The sequence below is a fragment of the Myxocyprinus asiaticus genome, chromosome 40 (genome assembly GCF_019703515.2).
Source record: "Myxocyprinus asiaticus isolate MX2 ecotype Aquarium Trade chromosome 40, UBuf_Myxa_2, whole genome shotgun sequence".
NCBI classification, from domain to species: Eukaryota; Metazoa; Chordata; class Actinopteri; order Cypriniformes; family Catostomidae; genus Myxocyprinus; species Myxocyprinus asiaticus.
The window spans coordinates 22,344,108-22,362,570 of NC_059383.1; the positions used below are offsets into that span (position 1 = coordinate 22,344,108).

At 38.9% G+C, this 18,463-nt stretch overlaps 1 protein-coding gene and 1 long non-coding RNA gene across 2 annotated transcripts in view; one reads left to right on the forward strand and one right to left on the reverse strand.

The window, feature by feature from the left end:
- Positions 1-18,463, reverse strand: part of LOC127431126 (collagen alpha-1(XXIII) chain) — a 154,751-nt gene that overhangs the window by 11,432 nt on the left and 124,856 nt on the right. Inside the window, exons 3-9 of the mRNA XM_051681399.1 lie at positions 15,355-15,390; positions 9,470-9,477; positions 8,669-8,695; positions 6,082-6,108; positions 5,554-5,580; positions 3,416-3,442; positions 1,515-1,541 (exon numbers count right to left, since the gene is read on the reverse strand). Of these exons, the coding sequence (XP_051537359.1) occupies positions 1,515-1,541; positions 3,416-3,442; positions 5,554-5,580; positions 6,082-6,108; positions 8,669-8,695; positions 9,470-9,477; positions 15,355-15,390 (179 nt within the window). The remainder of the gene's footprint in view (positions 1-1,514; positions 1,542-3,415; positions 3,443-5,553; positions 5,581-6,081; positions 6,109-8,668; positions 8,696-9,469; positions 9,478-15,354; positions 15,391-18,463) is intronic.
- On the forward strand, positions 4,993-7,906 carry LOC127431128 (uncharacterized). The gene is made up of 4 exons (XR_007895532.1): positions 4,993-5,195; positions 6,084-6,162; positions 6,995-7,118; positions 7,727-7,906. It is a non-coding gene; the product is annotated as an uncharacterized LOC127431128 (long non-coding RNA).

Below are 18,463 nucleotides of genomic sequence, written 5' to 3' on the forward strand. Positions count from 1 at the left end.
TCTGTGAAGAACTAAGCTTCAACTTGAAACCAAATCCTGTATGAGCTATTCTGGATATTTTTGTGTTTTGAGATCTCAAGCTCACACACACCTTCTGGATATGATTAACTTTCAATGGGTACACATGGCGATGAGGTTTGTGTTTGGAGTTGCGGTTAGATAGGTCTGCAATAGATTCCAGAGAAAATCTTTCTTGATATACTTTTCTCATAGACTGTCAGTGGTTGTTTGTGTGCACTAAAGCATACTCTGCAGTAACTGTACTAAAATGGTATAGGGAACAACCAATCTAGAGAACTAGATTTTCACATGTGAGTGGTGCTTGGCCGTGCAAAACTTGCCGCCACATTGCAAGGTTTTCTGGGTGGTTGCCAGGGAGTTTTTATTCAGTTGGTTGCTAGGTACTGCCTTCCCCAAGTCCCTAGATATGGCTCGGGTCCCTTTTTCAGTTTAAGTCAATGGGATTCATTCACCTATCTTAAATTCCATTGGGAGTATAATTGCTAGAAATAGCAAATCTCCACTCAACAAGCCACACAATTCGGAGTATCATTCATGATCATGGTAGAAACTATGTGGGACGAGTTTGGATAAACCCCTGACTCTAAGTATGAGAATTAATAATAGTAATGAAGCCATAAACCCCAATAAAAAGGAGAATTGCATTTATATGACTCCGCACAACATTGCTCTTGGCTGCATCTGATGCGAATGTCTATGTTGTGTGTCTCATCTGAAGCTACTTGCTTTGTGTCTGGGCAAAAGTCACAAGTCAAGAGTAAGCAAAAGGTCAATCCTCCACCTGCACTACAAACCAAGCCCTGCCATCTGGAAGGAAATGCTTTAATCGACTTCCAGGTCAAGAAGCTGTTGTCCCATGAGAGTTTTAATGGATTCTATGGGGTCACACTCCCTTGCTAAACTGTAGTTGAAAAGCACTCATTTGGCTCTTGTTTCCACACAAAAAGAGAAACATGGCCCATGGGAGAGGCTGTTTTCCTTTTCCTGACTGTTCATGTCGCTACTCCAAATGCTTTGGCTCAATTTTCCACTGTTAGACTATGTAAAATGATGGCGTAAAGCAAAGCCAGTGCTGTACATACAACACATTCTTATCATTTAAAGGGGGAGATCAGCCAAGGCAGATGTTTCTAATTGTGCTGAATGGTCATGAGATATGGTGGAAAAGAGGCTTTAGGAGCCAAATGATTTAAATGATGGCTCAAGTTGATATAGATAGAAAAGTGGTACGGTCTTCACTGAGGGATTCCTAATTTGTCAAGGCTCATGGTTTTTCCATGTAGATAAAGAGAACCTGAAGACAGGCTGGGTGAGGGCAAGGAAACAGTGATGGATACCATATTGAGGCTGTAATTTAGCAACAAGCCCTGCCATCTGGAGGAAAACAGCTTTAATTGCCTTCCAAGTCAAGGGGCATCCTCAGATCAGTGCAGCAGAGCAATCTCATGTTTCTTTTGAGACTGAGTACAACATTAGGTGTTTGTGACACTCACCCTTGGGCCCATGTCTCCCTGGTCACCCTGTGGAAAAAGAAACTCTTAACTTAACTGTTAGATGCAGGATATTTTAAAGGGATCATTCACCCAAAACAGAAAATTCTGTCATCACATACTCACCCTCAGGGGCGTAGATTCTGGGGAGGATGGGGGAAGGTAACCCCTTCAATAATCAAGATTAGCAAGTACAACCTCCCCCCCCCCCCCAATCTACGCCCTTGCTCACCCTCATGTCATTCCAAACCCTGCATGATTTCTTTATTTTTTTCATAGTACACATAAAAAAATACATTTAGCAGAATGTCCAAAATAAATATAGACTGGGTCTGTCAAGCTCCAAAAAATGACCAAAAACACCATAAAGTATTCCATATGACTCTATATTTTAAATTTTCTTAAGCCAAGCCAAATGTGGTTAAGTCCATAGGGTTTGGAATAACATGAGCTGATGATGACAGAATTTTAATTTTCAGGAGAATAAATCCTTTAATGAATGCAGTGAATACTGACATGTGCTCCAGAGAATTGCACACTTGAGACTGGCTTCTTTTAACATAAGCTTCTATTAGAGCAAAACTGTAATTGTTATGCCTCAATGGCACAGTAAATTGTAAATACACTATATTGCCAAAAGTATTCGCTCATCTGCCTTTAGACGCATATGAACTTAAGTGACATCCCATTCTTAATCCATAGGGTTTAATATGACGTCGGCCCACCCTTTGCAGCTATAACTGCTTCAACTCTTCTGGGAAGGCTTTCCACAAGGTTTAGGAGTGTGTTTATGGGAATTTTTGACCATTCTTCCAGAAGCGCATTTGTGAGGTCAGACACTGATGTTGGACGAGAAGGCCTGGCTCGCAGTCTTTGCTCTAATTCATCCCAAAGGTGCTCTATCGGGTTGAGGGCAGGACTCTGTGCAGGCCAGTCAAGTTCTTCCACACCAAACTCGCTCATCCATGTCTTTATGGACCTTGCTTTGTGCACTGGTGCGCAGTCATGTTGGAACAGGAAGGGGCCATCCCCAAACTGTTCCCACAAAGTTGGGAGCATGGAATTGTCCAAAATATCTGGTATGCTGAAGCATTCAGAGTTCCTTTCACTGGAACTAAGGGGCCAAGCCCAGCTCCTGAAAAACAACCCCACACCATAATCCCCCCTCCACCAAACTTCACAGTTGGCACAATGCAGTCAGACAAGTACCGTTCTCCTGGCAACCACCAAACCCAGACTCGTCCATCAGATTGCCAGATGGAGAAGCGTGATTCGTCACTCCAGAGAACGCGTCTCCACTGCTCTAGAGTCCAGTGGCGGCGTGCTTTACACCACTGCATCCGACGCTTTGCATTGCACTTGGTGATTTATGGCTTGGATGCAGCTGCTCGGCCATGGAAACCCATTCCATGAAGCTCTCTACGCACTGTTCTTGAGCTAATCTGAAGGCCACATGAACTTTGGAGGTCTGTAGCGATTGACTCTGCAGAAAGTTGGCGACCTCTGCGCACTATGCGCCTCAGCATCCGCTGACCCGCTCTGTCATTTTACGTGGCCTACGTGGCTGAGTTGCTGTCATTCCCAATCGCTTCCACTTTGTTATAATACCACTGACAGTTGACTGTGGAATATTTAGTAGCGAGGAAATTTCACGACTGGACTTGTTGCACAGGTGGCATCCTATCACAGTACCACGCTGGAATTCACTGAGCTCCTGAGAGTGGCCCATTCTTTCACAAATGTTTGTAGAAGCAGTCTGCATGCCTAGGTGCTTCATTTTATACACCTGTGGCCATGGAAGTGATTGGAACACCTGAATTCAATTATTTGGATGGGTGAGCGAATACGTTTGGCAATATAGTGTATAATGTGCTGGAATGTGTTCTGAAGTGGAGTGAATGTACCTTTTCTCCTTTCTGTCCCGGCATTCCCTGGCAAAAGTAGAGAAAGATGCAAAGTGACAGATTCAAAATTGTTCTAGTCAGTGCAGGCCTTTTACATTGCAAATCTGACAAGTCACCCCCATCAACACCACCTCAAAAATTACTGACAGATATTTTATTAGTTGAATTTGGGTGTTTTTCTAAACCATTGGCTAAAGCAAAACCAAAATATCACAAAATATTATCTGATGATTTAAAATAAAAATAAAGATAACACAGTGACATTCTATTCCTGATGACAGCAAAGATTTCATATTTTCCAAAAGAGCTCTTATTTCATAGGTGGATGGTTGGTTTGAGGGAATAAATTATATTCAAAGCTTTATTCTGGCATTATCTGCAGTTCTTCAAACACTGTAATTTTGTGTGCTGTCTCATAAATGTAAGTATGTCTCATAAATGTAAATGTATGTATGGGCCACATGACAGAAAAGCAGTGCAGTGGTGTCGAGGGACTGTTCAAAGTATGTCAAACATGAGACTCTGGTCCCAAGTACACTGTGGCAGTGGGGGAGTGGTCAAGCGTCCGTCCGGAGAGATAGAAAGCGGTAAGGGCACTTGCACCTGAGCTAGATTATGTTTAACACCTGTTTCTAATTCCAGTGAGCATGGGGAGAGCGGCATATAAGCAGCCACCAGCAGAGAGAGAGAGAGAGAGAGAGTCTGGCACAAGGAAGGCCACGGTGCTCCTGAAGCTGCTACATTTAATCTGTTATGTTTGTGAAGCTTAAGTGTTTAAGTTACTACGTGCCTGTGAAGCTGACATGTTTGTGAAGTTGTAAAGCACTGAAGTGGCCGATTTAAAGTCCTACCTGAGCCTGGAAAAACCTGTGTTCTCCTTCCCTTCTGTTTGTGAGCTGTGTAACAGACTTAATTTTAAGTGTTGAGATGGATTTGCTGTCATTGCCCATGGTTATGGGACAATTGCAAAATGGTAGAGGGAGAACATTGGGAGAGTTGGTGTCACCTTTTATCTTTTTAAAGTTGGCTGGAGTTGTAGCCATAAAGATTGCAAGGATATGCTGTAAATGGACTGGGAGTTGTTATCATTCGACCAAATGACTGGAGTGGATCAATAACTTGATCCCTTATTCTGAGGTAGTGATTGAGATGGAGAAGCCATATTAGATGATACTGACTCTCTAAACACTCAAACATTACAATTCACAGCCTCTCACACAATACACAGATGGAAAACATTTACATTACATTGAGATGTTACACATCTCTTTTGTTACGCAAGTCCTTTAAGCAATTCCCCTTGTTCATGTGTGCCCAGTCAAAAATACTCCCCTCTTTTGCTGTCTTTAACATTCAATGGCCCTTCAAGTAAACACTCTTGACTAAAGTGCCCTTCCACTTTGAGCAACAGAACGACTGTCCATCTGAGTGTGATTTAAAACTGGTGACTCTAAACTGTGACGTAATTCTCAAAAGCTGTTTTGGTGTTTCGCTGGGATGCTTTAACCAGTCTGTGAGTAGTTCTAAGCAATGGCCTCACATGTTTACCCTTGGACTTCAATTTAATGGCTTTTTAAAGAGGCTCCTTCTTTTCAGCTGCTTCATTTCTCCCAGGCAGTGACAGAGCTCTGAGGCCCTCCCCGGCCTCCCCTGAGTAAACATATGCATGGGTATAACAGGAGGACCAGAGACCTGGAGTAACCTGAGGAATGCGAGTGATCTTATCTAATGGGAATGCTGCTGTTCTCTCCGTCTTTACCATGAAGTCCTTTTGGATGAGGTAATGGGGTGGAGTTGAACTGGGATGGATATGCATCTTGACTGTGCCTCTTTAGAGAGATTGGACTGGTATGGGCTAAATGTTGGTGTAATAGCTAGGGCTTTGTAAGGGACCTTAAATGCATCTCATTCCAGCTCATAAATCCAAGACTGCTGTTTCTGTCTCAATTGATAGAGCATGGTTCAAGTAATGCCAAGGTCATGTGTTTGATTCCCAGGGAACACACATATTAATAAAATGTATAACTCATAGGTCACTTTGGATAAAAGCATCTGCCAAATGCATTATTATATTATGCAAATGAGTGTATGAACAACATTTACAAATTCCTCAGATTTAAAAGGATGAAAAATCTTACTTGACTGCCTTTTTGACCTGGAGGTCCCTATGAGGAGAAAAGACAAAAATATTTTCTGTGATGTCTTAAGAGTGAGCATGCTCTATATAGTCATGTATGGACACATGCTTTAACCATTAATGTTGTAACCAACTGAAATATTCCTAAAGATATGCAAAGTTAAAGGGATAGTTTACCCACAAATGAAAATTCTGTCATCATTTACTCATCCTCATGTCATTCTATTATGTCATGGGATATTTTTGACACTTTTTGGTGATTTTTGTAAGCTTCAAAGTAAATCATTATCAACTGATAGTGTATGGAAATTAGTGATCAGGATGTTCTTTACAATTTCTCCCTTTGTTGACACCAAAAGAAACAAAATCATACTGGTTTGGAACAACATGAGGGTGATTAAATTACGACAGAATTTTCATTTTTGGGTGAACTATTTCTTTAAGCCACCGTTGCTCTGATTTCTAAAGAAACATGATCTGGTTTGATGAAATTGCATCATGACAAGTGATGACTAATGGGAGTACTTACAGGCTTACCATCCATACCCAATGGACCCTGGCAGAGAAAAAGACAGAAAGAGGAGAGTAGATTGGGAGAAACCGGGCATTAGTAAGTTCAGAGAATCGTTTGAGTTATGCTTTTACTCTCATGACATGAATAAATTAATGACTGCTAAATTAATAAATTACATGGTTATTTCAGGACAATCATGACAATGAATAACAAATTGAAAGTGAAGATGGACACAAGCCCTGTCCTACTCTGAATTAAACTCCTCTGCAATTTTGGTATTGGAAAAATAATAATATAACAGAATAAAATCTTTATTTGTTGCCACACAACCTGAGCTGGATTTTATATTATAATTTATAAGACTGATTTTTTTATTTGTTATTATTTATTAGAAGTAATTTATTTGCTTATTAATTTATTTATAATATTTATGTGGCAGCCATAAAAAAGTGCCATGAACATTATAGGGAAAATCCCCCAGTAGCAACCTGGGGCTAGATGCCTTACTCAGGGGCACAACAGACCCTTTTCACAGATATGCGATGACACGTTTCTGCCTTATTTAACTGAGTAAATGTAGCAAACGTTTTTTAGATTTAAATTTTTTAATTATTTAGTGTAAATTTATAACATTGTACTTTGTAATATATTTCCCCAAAATACATTTAAAATAATGAGTTACTACAGCTGCGATGAGGCTTCTAACACAGCTGCAGAGGGAGTGACAGGAAATTTGGTCTTTCTTACTACTGTTATCCAGTGCTCTCTATTTTTGTCTTCTTTTGAAAATCTGTAAAAGTGTAATCGTTGATTTTTTTCTTTTGCTGTTGGAGAAAATGGGTATGCAAAAAATATAGCTGTTGTGATCTCCCATTCGCTGCATTCAACTTTACACTGCTATGCGTTTACTTCCACTCTCCAAACCCAGATATGTGAAAAGGTTCCACAGTGATGATGGCTCATGTTTCACTCCTTACGGGAATCATACCAGCAACCTCACCAACTCTTCGCCTTAACTACTACACCACACCACCCATCAGGGGCTCCAAACAGTAAGTGGAATATAGTTAAAACAAAAATTTAATTTTTTGTTAAATTTGCCTCCAGTAAATTTAGACTACAGGACATGGAGGTCGCTGTCCAAGGCATTGAAGGTGCTGAAAGCGGTCTATGTGTGTAGTTCATTGACTTGTGAAGAAAAATAAAAGGTGAAGAACTAAATTAAGCTGAATGTGAAAGCTTTCTGACTGACCCTAACAAAAGGTTATATAGATACAAATGTTCAACAGATGTGCACATGGTAGATCTAAACGCAATGACTCAATAATGAATACGTTACAGAGAACATGAAGACAATGTGTCATCATTGTACAAACAACATAATGTTGAAAAAAATAAATAAATACAGAGCGATAGAAACAGAGATATTTCATCATACTCTGCTCTGTGTGACTTTAAGCTGACCAACACATCCTTCATCAGCCAGAAAACAAAGATAAAAGAGCTGTTTGTCTTTGTTTGCGTGTGCGTGTGCTTGTATATCGATTTAAAAGTGCTTTCGAAAAGGACAAGTGACCAGAGAGCGTGCAGGGGATGCACATGTCGTGCTGGTCAGCGAGAGGGAGAAAAAGACAGATGACTTGTGTTGTTTTGAATGCAGTTGGAAATCCGGTGAGGGCCACATGTGGTGGAGTCCTGCACACAGTCCAGTTTGGAGCAGTTCTCTTGTTATCCTTGGAGATACTTCACACAGGCCGATATTTCCCAGTTGATCTTCATGCAGCACAGAGGCTGCCAATGCATGCAACTGATCACATCTGGATCGTGCCGACTTGTCAGAGAGACTTCATACAACTAATGCTTTTTTTAAAAGCAGTTATTTGATAGTGGAAAGAACAAGAATTCCACTATAAGAACGAGTGATAACTATATTGTCACTAGATGATGTGATTAACTAAAATAGGCAATTGTTTTATTGCATTGTATCTATTGAATGTTTTTACTAATTATTACTCATAACTCATTTACTCCAATGCTAAATGAAAATGTCTTTCATATTCATGAGGCATGCAGCTGATTAATACAGTCTCATTATATATTCCATATAAATGAATCTAACATTTGGGAAAAATAAATCAACTTGCAGAATAATTTGGCCTGATCCACCCCAACATAACGATTAATTTTCCCGAAATGTACAAGCAAAGCAAAGCATGAACATCATGGTGGTCAAAAGCCTAAGGGATTGTGTCTCAACTAAAGTAAAGTCCAAGATAAAGTACAGGTTTGTGTATTAATTCAGTTTTTAAAGTCACATGCTAAATCTTATTGGCCTTTAAACCCGAAAACCTTGTTTTCCCACACAGATCCCACATGACTGATTGGAATACGTGCTAAACACTGCAAAAGAATATTCCCTTTTTTTTTTCTTTTTTTTTTTTTACTATTATTCGTAATATGTCCAGCAGGTGGCATACTATGACACTTAAAGCTGCCTTTCACTGTGGTCAGAGCAAGTATACTGAGACAGTGCATTTGTGTTCATTTTAGATGACAGATGTGATCACTTGACTATTGGAAGTGGAATGGGGGGGACACTTACCGGGTAACCATCTCGACCTGGAGTGCCCTGTTAGGATTTAATGAAAATGAAACATTAAAATAAAAAAAACCCATTTAAAATAAAACATTAGATATGTAGTAACAAACAGAAACATTTGTTTACCATCCAGTGTAAGGACAGGAAATTAACAAAATGGGCTACATACCACTTGTTCTCATAGTCTCCACTTAAATAAAAAATGAGTTTGTAATACATAAACACTGCTTATGTGACTAATTGGTCATAAAAAGAATTAAACGTGTTTGGGGCAATCATGCATGTTTATACGCTCTTTTCCTTTATTACTGTGGCTTTCTGCTCATGTTGTGAAATATGATCCAACCGCAGAAATAAAAGTTTACTGTGCTGCAGTGTTGTTGTATTGCATAATTAAATGTGGGAGAACTTTGTTGTGTACACAAACAGACATACATGCATAAACACACACATACAAACACATGAACATCTAGTAATTAGTGTGCCCTATAGTTTTTGTGTAAAGAAGCACAGCACAGAGATTTGTTTTATCTGTTAGATTTTTTACAGGCTGTCCGAACCATGTCTGGCTATTAAGATACAGTCGGTCAGGATGGATGCCAGACAGTGAAATTGATTTAGAAATGGTCTTCTGGAGCATACAGTATATCCTCTACTTGGCCTTTCCTTCTTATCTCACCTCATTATGCAGTGAATATGGTTGTTAAGCCAGCACGGATCATGCCATGCTGTATCTCAAGCCCACCTCAAGCCTCACTCACATTTGCTCTGAATTAAAGTTCCAGTGATAACAGAGGTACTTACTGGAATTCCTGAAACACAAAGAAAAACAAACAATTGTATGTTGAAACCAAATGTAACTAATGTTACAATCATTTGTTGCACTTCAGAGTAATCTATACAAAATGTAACACTGTGCAGGATGTAATGATACAATAATAAATTATACAATGATCAATATGTTTTCTGTTGCCTCTTCTATCAACATGAGGAAGTAATGACCACATGAGTGTAGCGTTTCTGTTTAGAGATCTGAATGAAAGAGGCCAATGTGTACATACAAACAATTCATTCAAGTAACTGCACATTCAGAAAATCTGGTTCTGGATTAGAGCCAGGGTTTGAAATTAACTTTTTCACTCACCAGCCATTTTGGCTAGTACATTTTAAAGTAACCATCCATTCAGAAGTTCTACTAGCCCAAACAAAATCTCAGAAATAACCATGTAATTAAAGATTCAAGTATATTTAATATTAAATCTGTATTTCATGGGGGAGAGCAGGGCACAAACTTACATTTTTTGGTTTTCTTAAGTTTGTGTAAATACACTTGCCATTCAAAGTATTTTTTATTTTATTTGTTCACATTAATTTTACACATCTGGTTCAAAAATGTGGTTTTTAATATGAACACGGCATATAGTTTTTTCATCATCTACCTGGAAAGAAGTGAAGTGAAATATTATGCCATAGGTGAGCCTCACTGTAACATGACCAGCCATATGACAGAGTAAAATTCCCTCTAACAATTGTATCAAAACTTGTACCAGGTTTGCCTCATTTTGAATAAACCCTAAAAACAGAGATGAAAATAGAACACTTTTAAACACTTATTGAAATGGTACTTTTGCTATTGTAAAATGAACTTTTCATGATATTTATACGTTTTTGTTTTTCTTGCCACATTTTTTTCTCTACACATTGTTGATATGGAAACAAGTAAACAAACGAAGTTTCGTCTTACCAGTGTTTGTGGAAACTTTTAAACCATGTGTTACAACTAGCCCTGCATTAGTTTGTGCCTCGCTCTCCCCGTTATTCAGAAATGACATGCAACATCCTTTCATCACAGAAATGAATTTCTCAGTGGACACTCTCCCTCAACTTTCTTCTCTCCTCCTCCGCTATGCATGAACAGCTTTGCCTGGTTGACGTTCCTGTATGTTTTCCATACACCCAGGCCTTTCAATTTTGAAGTGTATTTGACCGTTCAGCCTGTATATGATGTATCTGCACCATGAGCACTCTCGGAGCGCATGCGATGTAATGCGCACACACAAAGTTGCCTGTTAGTCGAACGGTGTGCTGCTGCAGAAGTGATTAAATAAAAAACGTCAGTCTTTAAGATATTCTTTATTTCTCTCTCTATTCTCTTTCCCTTTCGACCTGTTATCACGATGTAATGAGCACCCCGTGAGGTATGCGTACTACCGGTTGGGAATCACTGAGACAGATGGCCTGCATTGTGACAGATAGAACTTAGAATTATAACCCGCCAAATTGGCTAGTGAGTTGACAGCGTTACCCGCCACGGTTGATTTTTATCCGCATTTGGCGGGTTGGCGGGGGTTAATTTCAAACCCTGATTATAGCATTAATTAATCAAAGGCCATTGGCACAGATCTAAAGAGAAATTAATTATGTTTCCTCTTCCTCTTTTTTTCTTTCCCTGGAGAACAACTCGAAGTAGGAGACTTAATTAAAAATCTCCATTGCTCTCATTTTAATCTCATGGCTGTCTAGGAGAAACAATTGAGATGTTGAAGGAGCAGGGTCGGGAGGGTTACTTTTGAAATGTATTCCACTACAGATTACAGAATACATGCTGTAAAATGTAATTTGTAACATATTCCATTAGATTACTCATGGTCAGTAACGTATTCTAAATACTTTGAATTACTTCTTCAGCACTGGTAGATTTTTTCTCTTGTTTTGACTATAAAAACTCTGCCAGTAGAGTAAGACAAAATACATGTTAAAAATACATTCTCTGAAAAACCTAAATATCTTATGCAGTGTTGTTTCTAAAACAAAATAAATCAAATTGATCTTGTTTTAAGGATTTTAGATATGATTTTTGCCCTAATATCAAAGGTCTTACTAGAAAAAGAAATTATGATCCAACGTGAATTTTCTTGATTAAAAAAATATGATCGTGCCTGGTAATGTGCATGTAAAATGGCTAGAAATAGCATTTTAGCTTAGCGTAAAGCTGACAATTTACACAAGGATTATTTCTATTTCTGCTGCTCCAAACTTACTTCAAACTTACTTCTCTGTCTGCTCGTATGAATGTAACACATTATAAGAAAATGTTTCACTGCTGTTCAAATGCACTTTGGATCACATCATTTATATGTATAAATGTTTTCCATCTGAAAAGACTAAATATTAAATGAAACACATGACAATAAAATGCAAATTAATCTCTTCAGTAATCAAAACACTTTTTGAATGTAACTGTATTCTAATTACCAATGATCTAAATTGTAACTGTAGTGGAATACAGTTACTTATATTTTGTATTTTAAATACGTATTCCCGTTACTTGTATTTCGTTACTCCCCAACCCTGTGAAGGAGATCTCGTTTTCTTTTCTACTGCGAGGTGGGAAAGCTCAGAGCAGTGAGTTTTGATTTATTAACATAGAAATTTTGCACTTAGAGGGCCAAAATCTGTCATTCTGAGAGAACAGAACTACGTGTTTATCTGCACTCAGTTGGTGCATACTCAAAAGGTTTCAGCAGCATTCTGTGATTTTGGAGAATCCTTAATTAATTGAATTCAGGCAAAAAATAAGTCTTAAGCATTCCTGCAGTGTGGGAATGATCTTGATGTCCAAAAGTGCATTCTTGTGAAATTACAAGTTCATATTTATATACTGGCCTTCAGTGTAGCATGATCAATTTTGATTTAATGACAAGTTATCTTAGCCTCACAAACTCATGTGGTCAACACTGGCAAAAGCTGATTCATGCTTGTAATGGCAAATGCGCACAAGTTCATGCTCATACCATAACCCTTGATTGAGTGTCACAAAGTATCATAAGAAAATTTCTGGACTATAATTTCCTACGCTGCACAGCTGTTCTCGCTCTTGACCAGTGCATTGAACATAATGCATCAGACAGTCATTGGCGTTCTCTCAACTTTGAATCCTGAGAAATGTGATAGAAGGGATGGAATTAGGGATGCACTGAAATTTTGCCCACCGAAAATGCCATAAAATGCATAAAATGTGAATAGAAACCATTATTTTAATATCCAATAACAGAATCTCTGACATGGAAAAATTGCAGCATGTGAAATTATCCATTTTTAATCAGATCACTGAATCTATGTAAATGATGATGGATGATGTATTGATGTAAAAGAGATTTGCGTTTACAGTTGAAGAGGCTTGCATCCCTTTTGTGTTTGCGAGGTGAAATCCAAATGGTTGAGTGCAACAGCACAAAAAACTCATTTATGGAAGTCTATGGAAGCACAATGCATTTAAAATTCAAGCAGGATTGGAAATTCAATATTTTCTATAGTTTTAAGTTACGGTGTGTTCACACTTGTAGTTCAGTTCTCTTGGTCCTGACCAAAAAAGAAAATGATACATTTAGTCCTGGTTCACTTAGCGTTCACATTGGCATTTTTAACACCGAACCTAACGATACAAAACCAAAGGCATCAGGAAAAAGTCACAACCTGATTGGACAGCTATTATGACATGTATTTTTCGACGCAACTTGCCGATCATCCAAAACAATGCTGGCTGCTGGGCGAAATGCGCTCATTATATTTATATATGTATATATGGTGGTATTTTTACCAGCTGAGAACAAACGAAGAGCTAATAAAATATGTAAAGGAGTCAAAACAGTGCCAGGAATTCCTCCGTTGCACACACAAATGAAGATATGCTGCAAGGACGGCTGACGCCGGTTCCAACGCCTGTACCGAACTGTAATGGGCAACATAGCTCCTATGATGAGAAGAACCAGGTATGCTTGAGGTCAGTATTAGGCAAATTACTTCCTGTTTTTGGTCCGTTTAGATGTCTTTGGTCTATGTTGCGTTCATATATCAATCGAACCGCACCAGAGTTCATTTGGAAGCGGACCGAGACCCACTTTTCAGGCGGTCTCGGTCTGCTTGTTTGGTGCGCACCAAGTTTGGGGTGACAGCGTTCACACTTGTTCAAATGAACCGCACTAACAGAGCAATCACACCAGAGTTCGTTTTAATCTAACCAAACCTGCCAAGTGTGAGTACACCCTTAATTTTGGTTTGATCAACACATGCAGTAATTGCACTGTTTTACTTCTAGAGAGATGTGCAATATTTTTTAAAACATTATAAAATATTTTAAAAGTTGTTGAAGCTTAGATGTAATTGTAAGAATTTAACAGAGAGAGAGATAGTTCAGCTCACCCAGAGCCCTGGGCTGCAGGAGAGGAGCTTTTTATGGAGACTAAGCTGTGTGTTTAGGAGGTTGTCACTCCTCCCATCATCACCGACAGCCATCAAAGTCATCAAACACAGAACAAAGATACAGTTCTTCCCCTGTCTGACGGTGTGTGTGGATTTCTGTGTGTGTACATATGGTGTGTTCATGAGGTCCATATTTGCTTTTAGATCAGTTCTACTATCCACACGATAATCGTGACATTTGAATGAAATTGAGCTTTGTCCGTTAGCATTAACACTTGTTTTGTGTAATCATGAACAAGACAGACTGAAGATGAACATACTGAGGCTGTCACCGGACCACCAGTGCAGTGGCCCCACAGCAGAAATCTCTTTTATTTACTGTCACCAGCAACCCAAGCATTAATCAAAATTGTGCTATTATGCTATAAATATGGTTTCCAGATACAGATGAATCTACTTTATACAGCCAAGGGACTAATAAAATACTGTTTAATTTACCAGAGCTCTCTGTAAACAGAGCTGCACAATATAGTTTACAAATAGTATTGTAAAAATAAATAAATAAATAAATAAATAAATAATGTTTTTCAAAACAGTCACATGTCCTGAAATCAATCTTGCATTTATAATGTCAGGTAAGAGTAAAGAATTATCCCCATGAAGTAAACTTGTATCTCAGTTCTTTAAATAATTAAACTTGGATACTTCATAAAACAAGTTTGCTTGTTTATCATCAACAGGCTATTTGGTTAGCCTTGCAAGTAGTATGTTGAAGATAATTTCCCAAACAAGTTGTCAACTTAACTGGTATTGCGCTTTTCGCAATGCATACTGTTTAAAGAAGCTTTACAGAAAATCATGCCTTAATGTCCTAAAGCCACCAATGAGCAAGCCAAAGGTGTCCATAATATGACTCGGACAGATTAGAACACTTTAGCTTCTTACAATATCAGAACTTTACATCAAAAGTTTTTCAGTAGAGTATGTTTTGGGCTTAGAACCACTCTCAGGTTCCTGAGGTGAAGAGATCACCACTAAAACAAACATCATGCTGTGAATATGAGTGAAAGACAAGAAGAGCTTCTCTTTTTGACCCCCACCGAGCAGTGTGATAGAAATTTCACTGTGACTAGCAAAGAGAACAAGACTTCTCCTAACTGCATAATAGGGACGGACATTTCCATCTGTTCAACGGTTCAAAGGACTACAAATTAAACATGACAAGAAAAACGAAAGGTCTGGAACACATGAGAGGATACTGAGAACCTTTCACTTGGAAAACAGAGTCTGTATAAGGTCGGAAAACACAGCTGAAATCGCTCAACATTCAATTTACTGTAATTTTAAAGGTTTTGGCACAGGTCTCATTCAAACAATGAGATGTGTACAATTCTTCCTCTGAACAAATGTGTGTGTGGTGTACAATGAGAGAAAAGGGTCCTTAGAAAGGAAATGTATAGCTCTGTTGTGCCTGCTATGGAACTCACCAGGGTTGCCTTTTCTTCCCCGTTTTCCTGGAGGACCTGTGGACAGAGGGTGAAATATATGTTATTGTGAATTTACATATATATAAAGAGGCAAGTAATTCTTTGGTTTGAAGTGAATGGCTGAGCCAAGCATAATCACTAGCCCCGAATCTTTTCACAGGTCACCTTTGATGCTCAGATAAAATCTGTAAGTGTCCTACTGTATCACTGAACCCCTCCTCACTGTGAGAAAGACAACACATCCTTTTCCATTGGCTGCCTGGTAGTTGTGGGTGGAAACCAGGATTGTCCACCACCCAGATAAGATAAGTGGGAAAAGATGGCTTGTGACAGACACAAGGAAATCTTTGTATTCCCTCCATTTTCAGGACAATGAAAGACATCATATAAGTCAGGTCACACAAACATGGTAGCTTCTCACAAAGTAGACTAACAGAAAGAGACAAAAGAGCATACAGGAGAAAGAGCTGTTGGTCAGCTTGAATTTAGCATGTACCCAACAGATCTCAGCAGAAGCTTTGAGAGAAGTTCCTAAAATTGTGTTTACTGCATAGGACTTGAATACAAAGGGGCGTTTTCCATCATAGGAGACATGGGCAGAGCTCTTTTGAGTCCTTATGGTTCCACTTTCTCCACTGGGACATGCATTAAATTAATCTAGTTAGTGGTTACTGAGGTGTGGAATTTCTCTGTTTTGCCAAACAACTGGGTGCAATAAACATGTTGTCCCCACTCCCCAGACACTTCTGAATGCATTGTTCCTTTACTAAAATTAAATTATTCTAATGCACAAATGTTTTTATTTGACAGAGAAGAAGTCCTTCTACCCCCAAATTTGCAAAATGCTCCCTGTTATATGTGTTCTTATGGAAGCATATGAAGTTCATTCAATATTGTGGCAGACCTCGCCTTCCCTATTGAAGGAGGAAGCGGGAACTGGGTGAACACTTCAAGTAGGACTTTAATGACAGACTGTTCAACTTAAACACAACATAAGAATGCTTTTCAGCATACAGGAATGCCAGCACACACACACACACACACACACACACACACACACACACAGCTCCGTGTGACGCTCATACTGTTGGCCGTCCTGGCCCAATGCAGAATGCACAAGTTTAGACGGCTGCGTGCAACTCTCTGTCTCTCGTCTTCGGCTCCTCTTTATCCCTCTGCTGGCTGATTGAGGCAACTCAGAGGCAGGTGTCCATCCTTATGGCTTGGCCACACCCTCCTCCTCGACACAAATATTTATTACTTGCATGAAACAGATGTGGTTGTATCAATACGTTATTAAGTTAGCAACCATGTATGTTCAAGGACGGATTAAGAACTGAGAGGCCCATGGGACAGTACACCATGAAGGCCCCCCAAGACGTGTCACGTGACTATGTTCACCTTTATGTGCTACAGGATGCTTACCAGATTTGGTTGGATTTTTCAAATTGATGGAAGAAAAGTTACACAGCCAGTAATATGTACTTTTTAATTATGAACCGATCCAAAATCATGCGTTATTAATAGGGATGTGCATGGTATTCAAATACCAAAATCACTATTTGGTTATTCTGCACGTGTTTAGAGGTCTTCAATCTGATATGTGTCCGATGGTACCCGACAAACCTACAGGATTTGGGCCAGGTTCAGGTCAGTTTTTCAAATAGGCTATAGGGAGAGGTACGGGCTGTTCACACGTGCGTCGAGGCTATATATATAAACTTGCACTTGATGGACGTTTTTGATCGTTGTGCCACATAGCTCACTGTGCACTTTATTCCCTGCTATCTGAGATTGTGTTTGATGCATCCATGGCAATAAACGTTCTTTATTCCAGAGTAAAACTCCTGACAAATAACACAATAACCATTTGTGAACTATCGCAGTTAACCAAATATTACAAAATGTAACCGTGCACATATTTAGGGTATTAAGGTACCTTTCTCTTTATCATTAAATATTAAATGCATGCAGGACTTAAACATTTTAAAGTCCTCCATACTGTTGCTTGAATTCTGTCGCTTATATGAATTTAAACCAATAGCTTTGTACGCAGCCAGGGTAAACTGCACCTTATCTTTGTGTTTGGAAGCTTTTTGTAAATCAGACGCTGTTCTCTTCAGTCCTTCAAATAAACACGCTGCACCTGTGAGACGCAGATTCCCTGAGCACACATTCGAGTCACCCAGCACACAATCGGCCGATCAAATGGTATTTCACATAAGGCTGACATTTACATGGATTTATAATAGATTTCTCAAAATAAATAAATAATTGATTGAGAGCTCGGGACCCTTTGGGTTTAGAGGCCCCTGGGCAATGGCCCAGTCGGCCGGTGGTTAATCTGTCCCAGTGAATGTTTAAAGGGATAGTTCACCAAAAAATTTAAATACTCTCATCATTTACTCACCCTCATTTTTGGAAGAATATCTCAGCTCTGTAGGTCCATACAATGCGAATGGTGACCAAAACTTTTATGGTCCAAAAATCACATAAACACACCATAAAAGTATCCATAAAGCATCCAAAAGTAATCCATAAGACTCCAGTGTTTAAATCTATACCTTCAGAAGTGACATGGTAGGTGTGGGTGAGAAACAGATCAATATTTAAGTCCTTTTTTTACTCTAAATCCCCACTTTCACCTTTACATCTGAAAGTCACATGTGGTGCAGGTTTAGTTTCACTTTCACATCTGAAAAAAAACTGTAAGCCAAAAAAATCAAAAAAACATTTATCTACTGAATCTTGTCTGGCTAAGAGGGAACGTGATCATGGTCGAGCAAAAACTAGAGTGAACATCGGCAGGGCACTTGATCCTGGAGGGACCTTTGTTCGGTTTTGGGGATCAAAACTGACCCTGAATTGGCATTCTTCTTATTGGACAGGTAAGCTTACATAACTCCAAAGCATGTGAAATATAGTGCCATAAGGACTGATCTGTGTAATTTTAGATAACTTGATCTTGCCTGCTAACGCTGATGAATTGTAAGCTACCTTGCTTCGTAACTTTCAAATAATTTCAACGATCTTCTCTTTATACTAATAGTCAGGTATACAGGATAAATGTAAGCAAATACGCTGGTTTCTAATTCGTAGTACAACATAT